This window comes from Salvelinus sp. IW2-2015, linkage group LG13, assembly GCF_002910315.2.
Source record: "Salvelinus sp. IW2-2015 linkage group LG13, ASM291031v2, whole genome shotgun sequence".
NCBI classification, from domain to species: Eukaryota; Metazoa; Chordata; class Actinopteri; order Salmoniformes; family Salmonidae; genus Salvelinus; species Salvelinus sp. IW2-2015.
The window spans coordinates 22708104-22729889 of record NC_036853.1 but is presented as its reverse complement, the minus strand read 5'-3'; the positions used below and the strand labels follow the sequence as shown (position 1 = coordinate 22729889).

General features: G+C 40.6%; 2 protein-coding genes and 1 pseudogene across 2 annotated transcripts in view; all 3 read right to left on the bottom strand.

Moving 5' to 3' along the window:
- pdgfra (platelet-derived growth factor receptor, alpha polypeptide) overlaps positions 1–3671 on the bottom strand; it is a 30945-nt gene extending 27274 nt beyond the window's left edge. Inside the window, exon 1 of the mRNA XM_070446191.1 lies at positions 3394–3671. The gene's annotated coding sequence lies outside the window, so the exon portion shown is untranslated. The remainder of the gene's footprint in view (positions 1–3393) is intronic.
- A 10172-nt stretch (positions 3672–13843) lies between these two features.
- Positions 13844–14943, bottom strand: LOC111972180 (pancreas/duodenum homeobox protein 1-like; annotated as a pseudogene).
- A 5082-nt stretch (positions 14944–20025) lies between these two features.
- On the bottom strand, positions 20026–21564 carry LOC111971880 (GS homeobox 2-like). The gene is made up of 2 exons (XM_023998672.2): positions 21079–21564; positions 20026–20836 (listed from the first exon to the last, which is right to left on the bottom strand). Exons 1-2 carry the CDS (start codon positions 21470–21472, stop codon positions 20496–20498), a joined length of 735 nt encoding a protein of 244 aa, XP_023854440.1. The 5' UTR covers positions 21473–21564; the 3' UTR covers positions 20026–20495.
- Positions 21565–21786: the final 222 nt, after the last annotated feature.

Genomic DNA, 21786 nt, shown 5'->3' with positions numbered 1-21786 from the left:
CGACATAGTTCACGTTTTGCTTGCATCAGGCATCTTCTGGCTGTAAATCCGTTCTCCAGCAGGAAAGTTCCTTTGTTCCATGTCATCTAGAGGAATATTACATTTCTGTGGCTAGGTAGGCTACAACCTTGCAGACTGTATTTGTCTTCTCCATACAATGCACATTGGTAGCAGCAACATGAGCTGGATGTGCATTAGGCTATATAGAACTACAGAAATTGTGTGCTCATTCTCTTCTTATTGCTTTGAAGTTTTAAATCTGGCCTTCTCTATTTTCCATTTGATTGATTTACCTGCCTAATCTAGCACCCTTAATCAACACATTGAAAGCACTACAAACGTTTTCAAATAGACCTATATTTGTTTGCGTCTACAAATAGGCTTGATTTCTTCACTGCAACTGAAAATCTAGACATTACCACCATACACTCTTAAAAATAAAGATGCAAGTGGGAACTAAATAAGGTTATTGAGAGCGATGCAATAGGGGAACAATTTTTGGGTCTCTGAAGAAACATAGAAAAATCCAAAACCAGAAATGTTTCAGCTCTCCAGAACTGGAATTCCTGTCGGGGTTTAAGCCTTATTTACATATTTCCCAGGGTGCCTTTCAAGTGAATTTTAGAGTTACCAGTACCACCCATGAATGTGTTTGCTGGTGACAGAGACATGGTTGTTGCATTCATTCATTTTCAGGACTGTGGCTTTTACTAATTAAAATCCTAAGTAACTATGTTATCATTAAAATTGTAATAGTTAAGATAATTAATATTCATAAGGCCTTCTTTAAAGGGCCTAGTTTTTCCCTAACACAGCAGCATAAAACTCTTAGTTTAGAGGCTGCATCAGGCCTGCATGTTACATCATGATGCTTTGCAAAGAGATGTGCAATTCCTATTAGAATACACACAGAATGGTGATATTTTTTGTTGTTTTTATGACTGCTAGGGTTGGACAGACTTAGACATGACATTATGAGACTACTACATCTAAACTGTAACAACCATTTCAGTAATGGGCGTAATAAATACAAGTAACAGATTAGAATAGTTTAGAAAAATGTATGTTATTCATATTTGAGTAGAATAAGATTAATAAATCAATCAATGTACATGCAAAAACATAGATATTGAAGCAAACAATTTGAAAAATCAACCTGCAATATAGTATGCTGGGAAATATGATAATGATGCGTGTGGTTTTGGTTCAACTCTGTATTGTTAACACCAACACCAACACTCTTTTACGCCACTGAATGTTAATTTAACCCTTTACAGTGTTAATGTAACTCGTGAATCAACACTAGGAATGTTACACTGACAAATCAACACTAGTTAACACTGGCCAATTGTCTGTGCTATGAAAGGGACACATCTGCAGGCTTCAGTATATTTAAATAACATTTTAGAATTCCAAAGAACTGTAGATGCCACGTCATGAACCCCACACTTAAGTCAAAGGTTATTTATCGTGCAAGAGTTTTCCAAGGAACCTTAAGAGCTGAGGAAGAACCATTTAAGAACCTTTCTTTTTTTCAGTGTTGGCTTGTAAACCAAGCAACTCGACCAATATACGTTTTATGGCTGTTAAATAACTAATCTAGGTTTAATCTAGTTTGCCGTTTGGTCATGTTCTGGTCAACAGATTTTCCTGGTCTGTGTGTTGTCTGTCTGTTTGTGATGTTCGGACCCTGAATTCCATCAGAAAATGATCAGAGACAGACGCAACTCCAAGCAGAGGCGGACGCTCAACGCTGAAAACATTGGAAACATAAATGCAGTCTACCAGTTTTACTCTAATCTATTCTTTGTTTTAAACAAATTTGTGACTATAGGATAATTATTTAAAATGATCTACTAATTGTTCTAATCTCCCATTGGGGCGATTAAAATAGTCTACATTATTTTTTATCCATTATCAAAATACCATTTGTCTTATAACAGTTTGCTGCTACTTTGACTGTAAGAGAGTTGTTTGTGCGAATCCGCTCTGTCTCATCCCGGACTGGCTAATTATGATTGGCAAATCAAACCCAGGGTTAGATGGCCTATAATTAAGAGCCCCCTCTGAAGAGAAGTCTGTAAGACAAACATTAGCGTGGGAATCCTGACTAATATACTTCGACACTTTTGCGCACATCGTTGGTGTAGGACATTTCCTATCCAGCCTGTTGTGCAAATGTGCCGCTTGTCCGCTGGTTCTCCTCTCCCCTATTTTCCTCACCCCCGCCTACAGTACAGTCCCAACAAATGTGCAGCCTACCAAACGCGCCGTTCTGGGCTTGACACTTTGGAGCAACAGCTGAGGGAGGGATGTTCAGCTCACTGTCCTCCACAGACACTTAAACTGTTAAATGCAATCCCACATGTGCAGAATTGATTTCCATGGGAATATAGCAGAGAGATGTATAAAGATAGCATTTCGAAATGAAAAGGGTGGTTGGGGCATTGAGGCAAGCAAGGCAGTGAGTTTCACTGATGAAAAACTTTGACTGTTCTCTCTGTTCTAAATTTGACTTTCGTGCAGCGCTCAACTCAATTATTTAAATCTTAAGAAATACAGTGCATCATTCAATTGTAATCTAATTATGAATACTTTTCTTGGTGGCAATATGCGTGTAGGCTATTTGCATTTTGTTGTCTGGCGTACTGAAATTACATCCAACCAGGAATGGGGTCCCCATTACACTACTTTTTTGTAGTGGGTCTCAAAATGACTCTTGTGTCTAACTTAAAATCCGATCGGCTACAGCCTGCTTCCCATCTCAGCAAGCAAATCCCAATGCACATTATTCCATTTAATTCCACACATTCCAAGCGCAGAAACGAAAACAACTTGAAATCCACTTTCCAATGTGTTTCCCATTAGATGAGAGGGCAGGCAGCGCTATCCCACAATGGAGGCTCAGTTCTCGAGGTGACACCTCCAGGAGTAAGGCCGAAATTGAGCGCTTTTATCCATTCGAGTTTGCAACATTTCTCCGCTCGTCTTCCGGAGGTGAGACCATATGTTGCATGGTAAACTGAATCCCGTTCAATGCAGAAGTAACACATAGCCTGCAAGCTAATGCATCTTCAAAGTTTAAACACGAATTGTGAAATGTTTCCTCGTAGCGAAATTAGGATAATGAAAGCCCCCAAAGTGTGATGGATGGATCCGGTCTGATGAATAATTTCTTATCAAGAAAATTGTTCACAATGTTGTGCCATAATAAAAAGCTAGGCTATTTTGTGAATTTTCACAAAGAAGGACATATTCAACTAGCCTAAAAGTGGTCCGGTTTAGTAACTTTTTAATTTTTTCAGAAAAAAATTATCTCAATTAATAGGATTCTTGAGAAAATTAAAGTTTGCAAAAATGAAAAAGATGATCTAATTTGTCTAAAATACAAACCTTTTAAATTCCCTTGGATTTTTGCGTATCGATGATAAATCCCAGTAGAATTAAATCAGGAGCATAAAATCACTCCGGTGAGGGCTCCTCTCAGTGAAGGCTCCTCTCCTCAAGTGTGTAGTAGTGGTAATCCTATGGCCACGATCCTTCACTCTGAGAGCTAGCATATGTGCACCCCTCCGTCTGCATCCACGACCGCGCTCACAAATGCGCTTGAGCTACAGCGACCTGTAATTGATTCAACGTTACAGTCCATCCTTCCCAAAAAAAACTAATCATCTGGCTCAAAGTAAATAACTCTCAGGAAATGACCCCCTCTACTCCGCTCCAGCATGGGGTTCCTTTCAAAATAAGAGTCCTAGCTGTTTTCTCAGTGAGACTGGAGCGGGAGTCAGATTTCTCTGCTATGTAGTAATGTAGGAAAGGGGGAGAAATAAGAATCCGGTATAGAGACTATTATAGAAGGAAAGCACGCAATATACATTTGAGTTATCAAGCGACATTTAAGGATGTTTGCGCAAAGACGCAAAAGGAACACACTGTCAAATGTACAAATGTGACCAGGGTTATTTTATTAATTATTAAGATGGCCTATGTTTAAAATAAGTCAAATAAATGTTATTGTCATACACATCTAATTACATAGTAACAATACTATACTAATAGGTTGTATTTGGAGAGTCTTGGTCTAACATTAGTGTAGCCTAGAGCTCATCGGCACTTTTCAAAACCCGAAACTTGGAAACATGATCGTCCAAGCCTCCATAGCGCATAGGGGGCGCTCCAACACCATGAACTACACAACTCAAATCTCTCTCTCTCCCTCTCTCTCTATCAACCACATATTTGCTTCATTTAACTCTCAGATAGAATAACTTCCAGTCATTCTTATTTTTTGGGCAATAGCTTATAAAGAAAAACAACAAAATTATAGTTGCTTTGTTGGCAGATTTGGCACACCATTGCCTCTGTTTACGGACTCTGTGAAGGTGATATGTGACTCCCTGCCTCACCCCCGAACATGAAGCTCTCCTAACAGACACACAGGATAAAGGGTCATTATGAATTTATATCTCACTGCACTCAGCGATACGGAGCCAGGTCAGACGACCAGGCCGGCTGACCTGGCTTCTCTCTCAGCGGCACTTCCAGCGGTGCCCCGCCCGCACCGCAGCGCTTCCCTTGCAGAGAAACACATCTCTCCAGCCGCTCAGCACGATGACTTCCACATGTTCCTGGCTTAGACGAAGAATCGCAACAACAACAAAAAACGGTGTACCTTTTTCTCCAAACAAAGAAGTCAATATTTTGTGCCTAAAACGTGTAGAGATCCTTACTGTTGGCTCTCATTTTCTTTCACACTCTACAACAACACATTCAAAACGTCAGTCCATTAAAATAGTAAGTTAATTGGGATTTTCGGAATTGTGATTTGTTTTAAGCAAATTGGCTATACAAAAAAAACTGAACCAATGGACTGCTGCACAAATCAGTTGGATACCTACACTATTAGGGTTCATGTGTAGCCAATTGCTTTCAGACATTTTCATGCGTAGCCTATATGGGCCAGCTAGAGCTCACTTTCTGACAATCTCTCCTCTAAGTTATTAATTTCTTTGATCAAGATTCAGAGACAGTATCGTGGCTATAACCAGTGTTACTTTTTCCAACTCTGTAAAAGGTCAGCTGGCCCTTGAGGATGCTGTTTGTGATAACTGTTTCTTGCATCAACTCATATGTATCAAGTTGTGTTTGTAAACAAGTATAAGGGTGTTCTCTGGATATGATATGATTACATTTAGATGTTGATTCAACATTCCACATTTTTAAACAGGAGTGGAACGTCATGTATGGCACTAATGCGCAACCGTCATGTCACACACACACACACACACACACACACACACACACACACACACACACACACACACACACACACACACACACACACACACACACTTCCCAGCATTACCTAATACATAATCATTACAGTCTACACTTAGTATACCAAACATTAGGAACACCTTCCTAATATTGAGTTGCACCCCCATCCCCTTTTGCTCTCAGAACAGCCTCAATTTGTTGGGTCATGGACTCTACAAGGTGTCGAAAGCGTTCCACAGTGATGCTGGCCCATGTTGACTCCAATGCTATCTAAAGTTGTCTCAAGTTGGCTGGATGTCCTTTGGGTGGTGGACCATTCTTGATACGCACAGGAAACGGTTGAGTGTGAAACACTCAGTTGCAGTTCCGGTGCGCCTGGCACCTACTACCATACAGTGGTGGGAAAAGTACACAATTGTTATACTTCAGTAAAAGTAAAGATACCTTAATAGAAAATTACTCAAGTTTTATTTTTTATTTTTTATTTCACTTTATTTAACCAGGTAGGCTAGTTGTGAACAAGTTCTCATTTACAACTGTGACCTGGCCAAGATAAAGCAAAGCAGTGCGACACAAACAACAACACAGAGTTACACATGGAATAAACAAACATGCAGTCAATAATACAATAGAAAAAGTCTATATACAGTGTGTGCAAATGAGGTAGGATAAGGGAGGTAAGGGATTAAATAGGCCATAGTGGTGAAATAAGCACAATATAGCAATTAAACACTGGAGTGATAGATCTGCAGAAGATGAGTTTGCAAGTAGAGATACCGGGGTGCTAAGGAGCAAAATAAATAACAGTATGGGGGATGAGGTACTTGTATAGGCTATTTACAGATGGGCTATGTACAGGTGCAGTGATCTGTGAGCTGCTTTTACAGCTGGTGCTTAAAGTTAGTGAGGGAGATATGAGTCTCCAGCTTCAGTGATTTTTGCAGTTCGTTCCAGACATTGGCAGCAGAGAACTGGAAGGAAAGGCGGCCAAAGGAGGAATTGGCTTCGGGGGTGACCAGTGAGATATACCTGCTGGAGCACGTGCTACGGATGGGTGCTGCTATGGTGATCATTGAGCTGAGATATGGCAGAACTTTACCTAGCAAAGACTTATAGATGACCTGGAGCCAGTGGGTTTGGCGACCAATATAAAGCGAGGGCCAGCCAACTAGAGCATACAGGTCGCAGTGGTGGGGCTTTGCTGACAAAGCAGATGGCACTGTGATAGACTGCATCCAATTTGCTGAGTAGTGTTGGAGGCTATTTTGTAAATGACATCGCCGAAGTCAAGGATCGGTAGGATAGTCAGTTTTACGAGGGTATGTTTAGCAGCATGAGTGAAGGATGCTTTGTTGCGAAATAGGAAGCCAATTCTAGATTTAATTTTGGATTGGAGATGCTAAAATGTGAGTCTGTAAGGAGAGTTTACAGTCTTAGACACCTAGGTATTTGTAGTTGTCCACATATTCTAAGTCAGAACCGTCCAGAGTAGTGATGCTGGACGGGCGGGCAGGTGTGGGCAGCGATCGGTTGAAGAGCATGCATTTAGTTTTACTTGCATTTAAGAGCAGTTGGAGGCCACGGAAGGAGAGTTGTATGGCATTGAAGCTCGTCTGGAGGTTAGTTAACACAGTGTCCAAAGAAGGGCCAGAAGTATAAAAAATGGTGTCGTCTGCGTAGAGGTTGATCAGAGAATCACCAGCAGCAAGAGCAACATCATTGATGTATACAGAGAAAAGAGTCGGCCCGAGAATTGAACCCTGTGGCACCCCCATAGAGACTGCCAGAGTTCCGAACAACAGGCCCTCCTGTTTGACACACTGAACTCTGTCTGAGAAGTAGTTGGTGAACCAGGCGAGGCAGTCATTTGAGAAACCAAGGCTGTTGAGTCTGCCGATAAGAATGTGATGATTGACAGAGTCGAAAGCCTTGGCCAGGTCGATGAATACAGCTGCACAGTATTGTCTATTATCGATGGCGGTTATGATATCGTTTAGGACCTTGAGCGTGGCTGAGGTGCACCCATGATCAGCTCAGAAACCAGATTGATTAGCGGAGAAGGTACGTTGGGATTTGAAATGGTCTAGTCTGTTAACTTGGCTTTCGAAGACCTTAGAAAGGCAGGGTAGGATAGATATAGGTCTGTAGCAGTAGAGTGTCTCCCCCTTTGAAGAAGGGGATGACCGCGGCAGCTTTCCAATCTTTGGGGATCTCAGACGATACGAAAGAGAGGTTGAACAGGCTAGTAATAGGGGTTGCAACAATTTCGGCTGATAATTTTAGAGAGGGTCCAGATTGTCTAGCCCGGCTGATTTGTACAGGTCCAGATTTTGCAACTCTTTCAGAACATCAGCTATCTGGATTCGGGTGAATGAGAAATGGGGGAGGTTTGGGCAAGTTTCTGTGGGGGGTGCAGGGTTGTTGACCGGGGTAGGGGTAGCCAGGTGTTAGGGTCCAGATTTTGCAGCTCTTTCAGAACATAAGCTATCTGGATTTGGGTGAAAGAGACATTTTATTTACCTTTATTTAACTAGGCAAGTCAGTTAATAACAAATTCTTATTTTCAGCCTAGGAACAGTGGGTTAACTGCCTTGTTCAGGGGCAGAACAACAGATTTGTACCTTGTCAGCTCGGGGATTCGAACTTGCAACCTTTCGGGTTACTAGCCCAACGCTCTAACCACTAGGCTACCCTACTGCCCCAAATGGGGGAGGCTTGGGCAAGTTGCTGTGGGGGGGGTGCAGGGCTGTTGACCGGGGTAGGGGTAGCCAGGTGGAAAGCATGGCCAGCCGTAGAAAAATGCTTATTGAAATTCTCAAAAGTAAAAGTGAAAGTCACCCAGTAAAATCTTTCTTGAGTATAAGTCTAAAAGTATTTGGTTTTCAATATACTTTAATATCAAAAGTAAATGTAATTGATAAAATATACTTAAGAATCAAACGTATGAATCATTTCAAATTCCTTATATTAAGCAAACCAAACAGAACCATTTTATTTTTTTATTTTATTTTTTACATTTACGGATAGCCAGGGGCATGCTCCAACACTTAGACATCATTTACAAATTAAGCATGTGTTTAGTGAGTCCGCCAGATCAGAGGCAGTAGGGAAGACCAGGGATGTTCTCTTGATAAGATTGTGAATTGGACCATTTTCCTGTCCTGCTAAGCGTTCAAAATGTAACAAGTAACTTTGGGTGTCAGAGAAAATGTAAGGACTAAAAAGTACATCATTTTGTTTAGGAATGTAGTGAAGTAAAAGTAGCTCAAAATATAAATAGTAGAATAAAGTACAGATACCCCAAAAAACTACTTAAGTAGTACTTTAAACTATTTTTACTTAAGTACTTTACACCACTGCTACCATACCATGTTCAAAGGCACTTCAATATTTTGTCTAGCCCATTCAGCCTCTGAATGGCACACATACACGATCCATGTCTCAATTGTCTCAAGGGTTAAAAATCCTTCTTTAACCTGTCTCCTCCCCTTCATCTACACTGAATGAAGTAGATTTAACAAGTGACATCAATAAAGGATCATAGCTTTCATCTGGATTCACCTGGTCCGTCTGTCATGGAAAGAGAAGGTGTTCTTAATGTTTTGTATACTCAGTGTATACTGTAGCAGTGTTTCCCAAACTGTGGGGCATGGTCAGAACGGGGCCCGGAGTTAAAATAAATAATACACGTTTTAAGTTTATTTAAGGAACTCAATCAGACTTTCAACTTACTCTGGACAGTTGTAATAGTACAATGCACAAGGTGCAATTTCTAAATTGGATAGTGCATCATCAGTTCCTCTTGTCATGTCAGTCATTGCAGACCTTAGAGAGCTATTTATAACTTTTCAGAAATGTCTAGATCAACTGGCTTATGTCAGCTGTTTTTGAGATAGGTGTTTTAGCCCATTGATTTTGTTGTAATGTTTGAGTTACTCAGATATCACACCGAACACACATAAGACATGGCAAAAGTGTACAATTGCAAGAAATAACCTTTAAAACTGCAAAATCTTCTCTCCAACCCATGGAAAAGTGTGTAGAATTGCAGGGAATGAGCTTTAAAAATGAAGAAAAAAATCCATGCCATGGCTAAATGTAGGCCTATGGAATTCGAGGATATAAGCTTTATTAAACCTGAAAAATTACAGATGTTCCCCAATGATGGGGCCTAGGTGAAAAAGTTTGTGGACCCCTGGTCTATAGTAATAATTTGGAAATGTAATTCATGAATTGTGTCGCCCAATAACCAACTGGGGATCAGGATGATAACATTTATTGACTGCCAACAAGAAAAGATTGCATACTGTGAAATAAAGGAAACACCAACATAAAGTGTCGTTATAGGGCGTTGGGCCACCACGCGCCAGAACAGCTTCAATGCGCCTTGGCATAGATTCTACAAGTGTCTGGAACTCTTTTGGATGGATGCGACACCATTCTTCCATGAGGAATTACATTTTATTTATTTTTTATGGTGGTGGAAAATGTTGTCTCAGGCACTGCTCGAGAATCTCTTGAGATCTGGTGACTGACACACAGAAACACACACATTCACACCCTTTAAACCCCCAATGGTCCTTTGAGACCCCACTTTCAAAGTCACTGAGCTCTCTTCTAGCCATGGTAGCCAAAATAATGGGCAACTGGGCATTTTCATACATGACCCTAAGCATGATGGAATGTTAATTGCTTAAATAACTCAGGAACCACAGCAGTGTGGAAGCAGCTGCTTTCAATGTACTTTGTACCCCTCATTTACTCGTGTTTCCTTTATTTTGTCAGTTACCTGTAGCCTACTTCCACTGAGAAGCAAGCATCCACAAGGGGGCATTCAAATGGTTTTGGTTTTAACTGGAGGCTTTTTGGTCAATAATTGACCCCAAACTGTTTTTCCAGACCTGTTTTAGTGTCTGAACCCAGCATCAGTCAAAATGACAGTTTCAATAGCCTATAATACTGTAAACCCATAGAAATGAATAGGAATAAGCTATCTATGGATGTGCCATGTGAGACTTCTAAACAGCAGTTTAGGAGAGCCCTCTAAGTTCCAAAGAGATTGCACTACTTAGGCTATATAAAGACAAAAACATTGTTATATAGAGCTATATGAAAGGTCCTAATCAGTGATATATAAGGTCAAATGGATATTTGTGTTGCCCCTGGGCAGAATACATGTCAATTAAGGCATACATCTGCATATTTTGAATTAGGATAGGCCAAAAATATATATCTTAATCACCACAGAAATGTGAAGATACATACCCTGTTGAAATCGACATTGCCATCTTAAAACGTAATGTCAGAGGAGCAATCTGCAGTTGCTACATTCATTCTTGGACTTAGAAATGAATGATATGTAGTTGCTTACCCATTGATTATTGAAGAATATAACTTATAAATTAGCTTAGTTCAAGTGTCGCACCCCAACAGAAACCAAAATATAAGTTTGTTTTACTCCAATGTTTGTTAACAAAGTACATTTAAACAGATACTACATAACTTAAAAACATGGTTTAAACTATAATTTTGATATCATGGTTGGTCAGTCCTTACATCCAGAGCTCTGTCTATGAATTTGAGAGTTGTAACATTTCTCTGACCCCGTCCCTCAGATTTTTACCGATACAGGGGCGGGGACGCTCTTTGTTATTGTTTCAACTGCTGACTGCCGCTTTAAGCAAGGTAATTCGTAGATAGACTAACAAAACTCGTCTAATCTTAGGCTGTTTCAATCAGCAATGCAACTTCACTTTCAGACATTGAAACACATAGCTTTTCCGTAAGATTAGGCATAGTCTACTGTCTCTAGAGCATATTCAGTGGTCATTGCATGGTATAGGGTTATCTGTCCCCTCGAGCGCTGTCTAGCTTGCTGAAACGCGCCCTTGCGACTGTAGGGTCTTTCTCGTCGTTTCACACAGTGGTCCGCACCCAAAAGGTGCAGCCCATTCCATTCCACTCCCATTCAAACACAAATATCCTTATCTTAGTATTCTAACAACATGAAAATGACTTGTGCATACGTCATATTTAGCTTAAAAGGTTGGTCCAGATGACCTCAGAGTACACAATGAATGAGTCAAATAGAGATTTGAATAACTGAACTTCAATTTACAAGGGAACCTGCTAAAAACGAATATAGTCCTGATGCAAAATCGACCTCAAAACGTCAAAGAATTACATTTTCATATCAGCTAACATTGATGTTTAAAAATAGCCCAGGATTTTACAAAAATACCATGTATTTAATCCAACCCCTATAGGCTGAAAGAAAAGTCGCCCGGTTGTGTTGATTTGTGTTGATGAGTGTTGCTGAGCAACCTGCATTTGAAAAAACAGTGGAGGTGACACAGTGACTTAATTGTTTGTTCAAACTCGGGGGGAGTCATACTTGTTCTGGGTATTTGCCATCATCCTGCTGGTCCCTTTTTCTTCTTTTCACTTTCTCTGAGTTAGGCTATGACAGGGCCCTGAAAGAGAAAATGTTGCAATATGCATTGTTCTTCATTTTGAAAAGGTATTTTGTTATCTTTAGCCGCAGGTTTATAAAAATTGTTAAGAACAAATTCTTCTTTTCAATGACAGCCTAGGAACAGTGGGTTAACTGCCTTTGGTCAGGGGTAGAACAACAGATTTTTACCTTGTCAGCTCGGGGATTCGATCTTGCAACCTTTCAGTTACTAGTACGAATGCTCTAACCACTAGGCTACCTGCCGCCCCTTTCAATCACCCATGTGGGTATATGCTCGTAAAAACCAAGGAGTAGATGTGAGAGGCGGGACTTGGAGCGTGTAATGTGTCTAAAATAGAACCAAGTTTTATCCCAAGTTCTATTTTAGCACCTGGCTACGAAGACGCCTGTTGACACGCACAAGCAGTTTGGATTAAATGACTGAATAACATGTATGTGTACATTTATTTTGCAACGCTTGCACACACATCTTGGGCGGTCTGGTCAGCATGTAAGGGTTAAGGTTTGGGTTAAAACCAAAAATAACAAACCAGTGTCCACGACTAGGAGTGCAACAAGCTATCACAGTCTCATGTCAGATTTTGACATTCATCCATGTTTCTCAAACATCAAATTCCAAATGTCAAAAGTCAAAGTGTTTGGGCTTCTTCTCTGAATCGTTCCAAGGTTAAGGTTAGGCATTAACTCTGAATGACTAAGGTAAGGGTTTGGGATAGGCTTAAAACAAAAATATCAAAAACAACTGTCTATTGCTTGATTCAAATATGCAACCATAGGCAGATGCTTGCACCCATCCACCATGCCTACTTGAAGGTAACAGCACTCACAGTTGACCCTAGTGTCTGGTTTCCATTTCATCTCACAATGTCCTTTAAACATGGATGGACATAGAATACTGAGTTGTATCATGGGTAACCTGCCTGGGGATCGATCACACAACCTTCTGAACCAGAGTCATGGGATAGCGCCCTCCACCACCCCTGCCCACTTGATGGTAATGGCACTCATTGCTGCCCCTAGTGGCTAGTTTTGAAGGCATTTCCCAACATATAACGCAAACATCAAGCAACCCAAAGGTTGCCAGTTTGAATCTTATCACGGACAACTTTAACATTTTCGCTAATTAGCAACTTTTCAACTACTTACTACTTTTGATCTACTTTGCAACTACTTAGCCTGTTAGCTAACTCTTCCACTAACCTTAACCCTGTTAGCTAACCCTTCCCCTAACCTTAGCCCTTTTAGCTAACTCTTCCCCTAACCTTAACCCTGTTAGCTAACTCTTCCCCTAACCTTAACCCTGTTAGCTAACTCTTCCCCTAACCTTAACCCTGTTNCTGTTAGCTAACTCTTCCCCTAACCTTAACCCTGTTAGCTAACTCTTCCCCTAACCTTAACCCTGTTAGCTAACTCTTCCCCTAACCTTAACCCTTTTAGCTAACCCTTCCCCCAACCCTAAACTTAACCATTTAATCTAACTCCTAAACAACCCTAACTTTAACCCTAACCCCTAGCCTAGCTAACATTAGTCAGCGAGCTAATGTATCATACATTTTGCAAATTCATAACATGTAGTATGTTGTGAAAATTCGCAACATATAATATGAATTGCAATTCGTAACATATCATATGAAATGGGTGATGGACATCCACAAATGAATACATACCATATAAAACGTAACATATACTAAATTGAGTGTTTGTGATTTATATGGAAGAATATGAATATTCTTCCAATTTCGACTTCAATCTATTCAACACAATCATTCATTTGATTCATATCATACATGGATAATTAATTAATGTAGGTCTATCATGCTTTTATCATGCAAGTTTAGAACCCAGTAAACAAGTGATTAATTTATGTAAACTGTTGTATGTCTAAAATAAATTAGACAATAAATTCCGAGTGAAACAAATGGGTGATTTTATCCATTTTAATTAAAATGTGAGATATTTTAAATCAATGTGGCAACTACTTAACATATTACTTAGATATGCACATTAACTGTATAAATAACTTAATAGCTCGCAACTTCAAATTGTAAACTGTTCATTGAACCTCGGAATAGGCCTAACGTAGGCTATAAAGTTTAAGGACATACAGTATATGATTTAAAAGGCAAGAGCAAAAAATTATCCGGCATGGTTTTCAAACCCAGGGTCATATGCTGCTCCAAACGTTTTAGAAATTGTTATTGGAAGTCTCCGGTTCGTGGTGGTCAGATAATTTTTTTTCGTTTCTTCTTTTTTCCACTTCATCCGCCGGTTCTGGAACCAGATTTTAATATGTCTCTCCGTCAGGTTGAGTGTGGTGGCCAGTTCATATCTGCGAGGCCTGGAGATATACTTGTTAAAGAGGAACTCCTTCTCCAGCTCCAATAACTGAGCCCGGCTGTACGCGGTGCGGCTCCGCTTGTGTTGGTCTGGGTTCTCGGAATGACCACCTTAAAAAAGACTATAAAAGGTTACAAGGAGTGTAGCAATTTTTTTTCAGTTAATTTATCTCGATTTGTATGCATTTTTACTCTTATACTTTAACCCTATTTATTCTAGGTTAGGCCTAGTTCTGATGCCTTGTGAAACCTTTGCTCTGCTCCCTCATCTCTCATTTAATTTCACCTGTCAGACACAAAATCGATTCAAAACATAAGTGTAGGCCTAATAAAAATCAATAGAGAACAATTTCACAATTATGACAAGCAGATAAATAAATAAAAAATGTAATAATGAAGTAGCCCCAAAGTAGCCTGCTCACCTGGGAGTGATTGATACGAGTGAACTCTAGAGCTCCTCATCCAGGAGAATGGCAAGTGTCCCAGGGACTCTCCCCCCACTGCTGGGCCGTCTCCTGGATGGTAGTCGTCCGGTACACGACCCTGGCCTGTCATGTATTCCTGGTCCTGGGTCTGGGTCTGAACAGGGCTCGAGTACTGACAGGGAGGTAGATCGTAGGGCAGTAAAGTCCCCTTACTCTGGTGTTCGACAGAGGCACAAGCGGGAATGGGGATCCGTACCTGCTCGGTGTCACAGCTGTAGCGGCAGGAGGGAGGGGTAGAATCATACTCCTCCGGTGACGGCAGTTGGAAGCGCCCACCATCATAAATACCCGAGGTATCCATTATTGAGCAAATTTCCCCCAGCGATAATGTTTAGGACGTTTATGTACGTCCCTGCAATATATCCTTCAAGTGAGGCCACAACCTGGAGTGCACTTATGAGTGCATACCTGACCCTAGTCACGTGACTGACACTAAACGAATAACTGTTCACTGTGACTTGTTGCATGAAATGTAGGGCTACTTCATCCACCTTTCGTAATCAAAGGGGTGTTTAATTTATTTCCTTTGTAAATACTGTATGTAAAGCTGTCATTCACCATGACTGGCTTAGCTGATAAAATAACACCATCTCCATTTATGGAACAACTGGGAACATATGTAAGTACACTTTTAAAAATAAAGTTGCAAGTTGGAACCAGGTTATTGAGAGTGATAGGGGAACCATTTTAGGATCTCTGAAGAACCATAAATGGGATGGCTCTTTTAATCCTATTGGGATCCAGCCAGAGTGTGGACAGCCAGCGTTTGGAATTTTTATTCACCCGCAACCTGCCTTCTTAATGACTGCCAGAGCTGAAATCTATTACAAGATACTACCTTAAATATATAAACTGGAGCAACCATTTCAGTAGCGGGTGCAATAAATCCATGTAACAGATTGGAATAGTATTATTTTTTTTTATATATATATATTTAAGTAGCATAAGATTAAGTACTCAATCAATGTGCATGCAAAAACAAAGATATTTAAACAAAGAATTCTAAAAATCAACCTACAATAGAGCATGCTGGGAAATACAGGTAACTGCCAAAATAAAGGAAACACCAACATAAAGTGTCTTAATAGGGCGTTGGGCCACCACGAGCCAGAACAGCTTCACTGCACCTTGGCATAGATTCTACAAGTGTCTGGAATTCTATCGGAGGGATGCGACATCATTCTTCCATGAGGAATTCCATAATTTGGTATTTTGTTCAGCCAGGTCACGTCGGGAGAGGGCGTGGAAACTGGCCACTAGGGGCAACAGTGAGCGCTGTTATCTTCAAGTACGTTTTGGTTTTGCTAGGGAGTTGACAGGGATGGCGATAGCCATAAGCATTCCAAAGTTTGAGTACAGGGATAGAAAAATGTTTTTTATATATTTTTTTAAGCCTATCCCAAACCTTAACCCTTACCTTAACCATTCAGAGTTAATGCCTAACCTTAACCTTAAACACTTCGAATATTGATGTTTGAGAAACATGGATGAACGTCTAATTCTGATGTGAGACTGTGAGAGCTTGTAGGTTTTGTTGATGATGGTGGAAAAATCTGTCTCAGGCGCACTCCAAAATCTCCTATAAGTGTTCAATTAGGTCGAGAGCTGATGACTGAGACAGCCATGGCATATGATTTACATCGTTTTCATTCTCATCAAACCATTCAGTGACCACTCATGCCCTGTGGATGGGGGCATTGTCATCCAATAGGGGAATAGCCATGGTAGCCAAAATAATGGCCTGCTCAGCATTTTTATACATGATCCTAAGCATGATGGGATATTAATTGTTTAATTAACTTAGGAACCACACCTGTGTAGAAGCACCTGCTTTCATTATACTTTGTATCCATTATTTACTCAAGTAATTTCATTATTTTGGCAGTTACCTGTATGGTAATGATGGTTGCGATTTTGGTTCAACTCTGGTTATTAACACCAACACTGGGGTTATTTTACACCACTGTGTGTTAATTTAACTCTTTACAGTGTTAATTTAACTATTGATTCAACACTAGAAATGTTCAACTGAAAAATCAAGTTAACACTGGCCATTTTGCTGTGTGCTATGAAAGGGACACATCTGCAGGCTTCCATACATTTCAAGAACCTTTTAGAATTCATAAGAACCTTAGATGCCATGTCAAGAACCCGACACTTAACTCAAAGGTTCTTTATCAGTCAAGGAAAAACCATTGAAGAACTTTTACTTTTTTCAGTGTAGGGCAGTGATTAGTAATTATGTTATACACGCACACACACACACACACACACACACACACACACACACACACACACACACACACACACACACACACACACACACACACACACACACACACACACACACACACACACACACACACACACACACACACACACACAAAGAAATGTGCCATTATGATCATAATACAACTGAATATAACAATTGGCCTATGACATCTCTATTCTGGTGGTAGAGTTATTCATAAGTCACTTGAGCTAAAGTACATCACTCTGCAAAATAAGGTGTTATCATTATTATGTTGCAGTGGTCTGCAATTGGGTCTTTCTGAAATGTATTTAATCGATATCATCATATTCAGTTCATTGTCCTCTGTTTTGTAGAGCTATATTAATTAATTCAGCCACTAAATGATAAGAGGCAACTCTAATCCACAAATGAATGGACACTTTAGAAAAGGCATATTATGAAGAGCATGGCAAAAGTTACTGGCACATATTGTGTGGTGACCGGGATACCACTAGACTAAGTCACCAATGACAGCATTGATGGGACAGTGTCCAGAATTCACAGTTTCATCACCATTTGAAACAAGCAAGCTCCTCACAGGACACTCCTGGCCCCTATAGGCTACGCAGGGCAGGATGATTCGTGGTCACTCAAAGGCCTTGGACTCAGAAGAGAGGGTTGTCACATTTATCGAGTGCCAGAATTGTACTTCAAATCAAAAATACAAATCAATTCAAAGTTTACTTGCAGATTCATGACCAAAGCAGAGGTTTCCACGGGCAAAGAGAAAACGGTTTATCACGGTTTATGATTTAGGCCAATATGCAATTTTTTAAAAGTAATGCCACAGGAATTTACACAACTGCTTCATGCTATTCCTTTTCTTTGATTGTAGCCAATAACTGGACTGGCTTACACGACTGTGATGGGGTTTTTGAGAGTTTCGTTTGTCTCCCCAGATAGTCTTTCCATGGCCTGAAGGTATAATAAACATGAGCTTCAGGCTATTATAGTGGACTGACAGTTCGAGGTCAGGGCCGTCGGTCTGAAAAGGGGGAGACTTTCTCAAAACTGCAGTTCCTTTGTTAATCAGTTTTAATGGGCCGGTGGTCTTTCACTCTCACACCTGCAAGGGGTGAACTCTAATTCGATTAATAGGAACGTCAATATATATTCATTAGGTGGCTTTCCCTCAATAATATATGATCACCAGCGGGATGTGAAAAGAGACCATTTATTCCTGGTCTGAATGGACCTGCGTGGGACCAAAACTTCACCTGCTTCCCTTCTCAATTAGGAATGTACCCCAAACGTCGACTCAGACGATTTAAATTAACCGTTAGATCATTTCCTATCGCCTTTCCTACGTAATCCTTCCATTTACAGCGTGCCCCCTCAATTTACCATAAACTGAAAGGTTCAAATAGTGCTTAATGAAACAGTGACCAAATCGTTCTCTCGCCCTCCGAGGAACCCTGTAGCTGTCTCTTCAAAGCCCTCAGAGTCTGCAGCCGTCGGGGGTCCACTGCTAAATGCGAGTCCCAAGGCAGGACAATCTAACCTGTCAAAGCCTTTGCCCAGTTCTATGTATCCTTGTTCTGTGGTTTCGAAGGAATTGCAGCATAATCAGCCAACGTGGGACTGAAACAGCAATTAAACTCCGTTTGGACAAGCAACATAACATGGACGATAGAGGCCTAGCTAGTTTAAGATGAATGCACTAACTCTACGTCGCTCTGGATAAGAGTGTCTCTTAAATGACGTAAATGTAAATGTCTATTATCCCGGGGCTTAACCGGACAGGGCGTTGTAGTCAGGGTCAATTATAGGCCTAGTACTTTATGTAGCTACTGTTCAAATAAAGCCCAGATAACAATAATAACGTAATAATAATGGTGGTGTTAATAATAATAATAATAATAATGAAAAAATAATTAATAACGAATGTAGGTCTACTTAAATGGAAATATAACAAACATATTTATTTAGGCTTTTGTTCAATTTCAGATGACCAATTTGAAATTATATTAGGCTTAGGCCTGCCTATGTATTTGAGTCTGAGTTGAAATAGGTCAGTTTAGGTTACATGTTAGTTTTCTCTAATGCTTTATATCATAATTTGCCATTTTTTAAAATGTGTCTTATATTTTTTATAATGGGAGGGGGTTGATGAGAATGTGTGTGAGTGAAAATGAGTATAGATTACACCGAGTGTACAAAACAGTTCTTGACACAAACCGGTGCACCTTGCACCTACTACCATACCCGTTCAAAGGCACTCAAATGTTTTGTCTTTCCCATTCACCCTCTGAATGGTACACATACATGCCTCAATTGTCTCAAGGCTTAAAAATCCTTATATAACCTGGCTCCTCCCCTTCACCTACACTGATTGAAGTGGATTTAACAAGTGACATCAATAAGGGATCATAGCTTTCACCTGGATTCACCTGGTCAGTCTATGAGATGGAAAGAGCAGGTGTTCATAATGTTTTGTATACTCAGTGTACATAATGGAGGGTTTCCCAACTGGCAGCCCTCGGGTAGTTTTATTTGGCCCCCCAAGTTTTCTGAGCAAAGAAATAGAATATAAAGACTATAAATCAGGTCCAATCGATTTTAATTTGGGGAAACTGTTCCTAAGTATTAAAAAAAAGGGAAAAAAGGCTAAAAACAAGACAATCAGCTCCAAGTTATTTTAATTTTGGAAATCTGTTCCCAAGTATTCCCACGCTTAATAGAGAGACGTCATCACATACAAATGTTAGCAATGGTTGTGTTTTAATCAAACATTCTGTTTGCGTTTCTTGTGGTCAATTTGCAATCTACACATTCTTAATTATGTTCCCACGACCATCCACTCAAGAAAACAAATCAGCCCGTGACTGAATAGTTGATGATCCCTGTACTAGAGTATCTTCCTCAGGGTGTAAATTAAGGTTAACGTGGATGGGAATCTGATACTGTTCATTTTAGCGTCTCTGGTCACCTGCCTGTGATGACGTCCAATATGCTCTTTGAAATGGTCTCATGATAAAATGCGTGTAATTATTATATTAAATAAAAAATGTAGTCAAAATACAGACAAAACATCGATTTCTTGACAAATATATCAAACCCAAAGCTTTACAAATATGCTAAGGGATTGCAATATGCCTGTTAGGATTGCATCAGAGATCCACCATGCCAACCCTTAAAATACAAATATTTTGTCTGAGATACAACTCACCAATGTTTTATTAGAATAAATACAAATATACATATTATATACACATAGTCTACTATGTACATACAATTTCACGTGGGAAAATAAGAAATGAAACAGAGTGGATCAACGGCCATCATCTTTACACTGATAAGAATGATATCAAGCATTGTATGACAACCACTGAGGATGTACAACTGACGTTTGACGTTGGGTTGAACCCTGAAGGATTTAACGTCACTTGTTTTTTTTAATGTTTCAACAAATAAAACATGTATTCACAGTTAACATAAAATGAACATACAAATAGGCCTACATCATTTAACCAGGGGAAACCAAGGATATTTCCAGTACTTCTTCTCAGACTGAAAGTAGCATCTCATGGCCCGGAGGTCGTCTGGTGTTGCAGAATTCGTGATGCACCATGGTAGACTAAGTGCCAGTAGTGTAATGGAAGTCTGTGCAGTGACAGTCTGAGATGCCCTCAGACTGGGGAGATATGTTTCTCCCCTGACGCTGATGCAGGGGATAGAGATTCCTCGTCCTCAGACCTTGGGTAATCCATGTGACCGCTTGCGCACTTACAACCGTTGTGCGCGCTCCTCTGTGTGCCCTTTCCCTCCTTCTTGTGTTTCACCCTCCGGTTCTGGAACCAGATTTTCACCTGTTTCTCCGAGAGGTTCAGATAAGTTGCTATTTCAATTCTTCTGAGCCTGGAAAGATACATGTTGGAGGAGAACTCCCTCTCCAGTTCCAATAGTTGTGTGCTGGTGAAAGCCGTGCGCATTCTCTTGCCATTCTGGATGTGACTGCTCTCAGAGGCGCCTGATGGAGACAGGACAACAATTTAGCCAAACATTATAGTTCTATTCCAAATTTCTAACACTGCAGTACATGTTTTATGCAATACATTGCATTGGTTTTACTGTGCGTAATTGGATAGACTAACGAACTAACAAACATTATGTAGTGGTTCAATTAAAATGTGTCGCTCTAATTTCAAAGGTTGAATTGACAGGTTGTTATATTGCAGATACAGGTGGTCAGAGAGCACATAGTCTTCTTACCTATGGAGAGACAGTGGTAACTCATGGGGTCTGTGACGCTGTACATGGGCTTGTAGACAGGCGTGCAGACAGGTCGTGCAGACGGGTGCGCCAGTGGCGGAGACTGTTGGTGGTTTGATATCCTCTGACAATATTGGGGCTCCGCTCTCGGGAACTGACTCTTCAGCATCGAAATGCCGCTGCGGGGAGAGTGGAGGTGGGACGTGACGCAAAGCGGGCAGACGCAGAAAGTGCCGCTTTTCCTGGACGGACACACTGGCGCGGTGACCGTCATCATGGTGGGCGAGTGCATGCTGATGGGGAAGAGGAAGTCTTGTCGGGGATGCTCGTTAAGAGGTATGGGTCGCACCGTGTCCTTGATAATCAAAGAGTCGACATAAAATGACCTAGACATGGCTGCAGAACGATAGGCGGTCAGTATTGATCCTTGCACAAGAAGTTGGCCGTTTTGTCATCTGAAGCCCTCGGGATCTCGGAAGGTGCTTATGTTTGATAGTTAAACAAAAGGGACCCCGGAGAGGGCTGGCCCTAGCGTCACCCACGTGCGCACCCGGCTCAGTGTGCTCTTCTGCAAAACCACGTGATGCCTCAGAGAACTTCCAATCAAAATCTCCACATTCGCTAATTTTACCACAAATGAAAAGCCATGTTAATAACAAGTCACACAAAAACATAATGTGATTGTGTGAAAGTTAGTTAGCAAAGTAA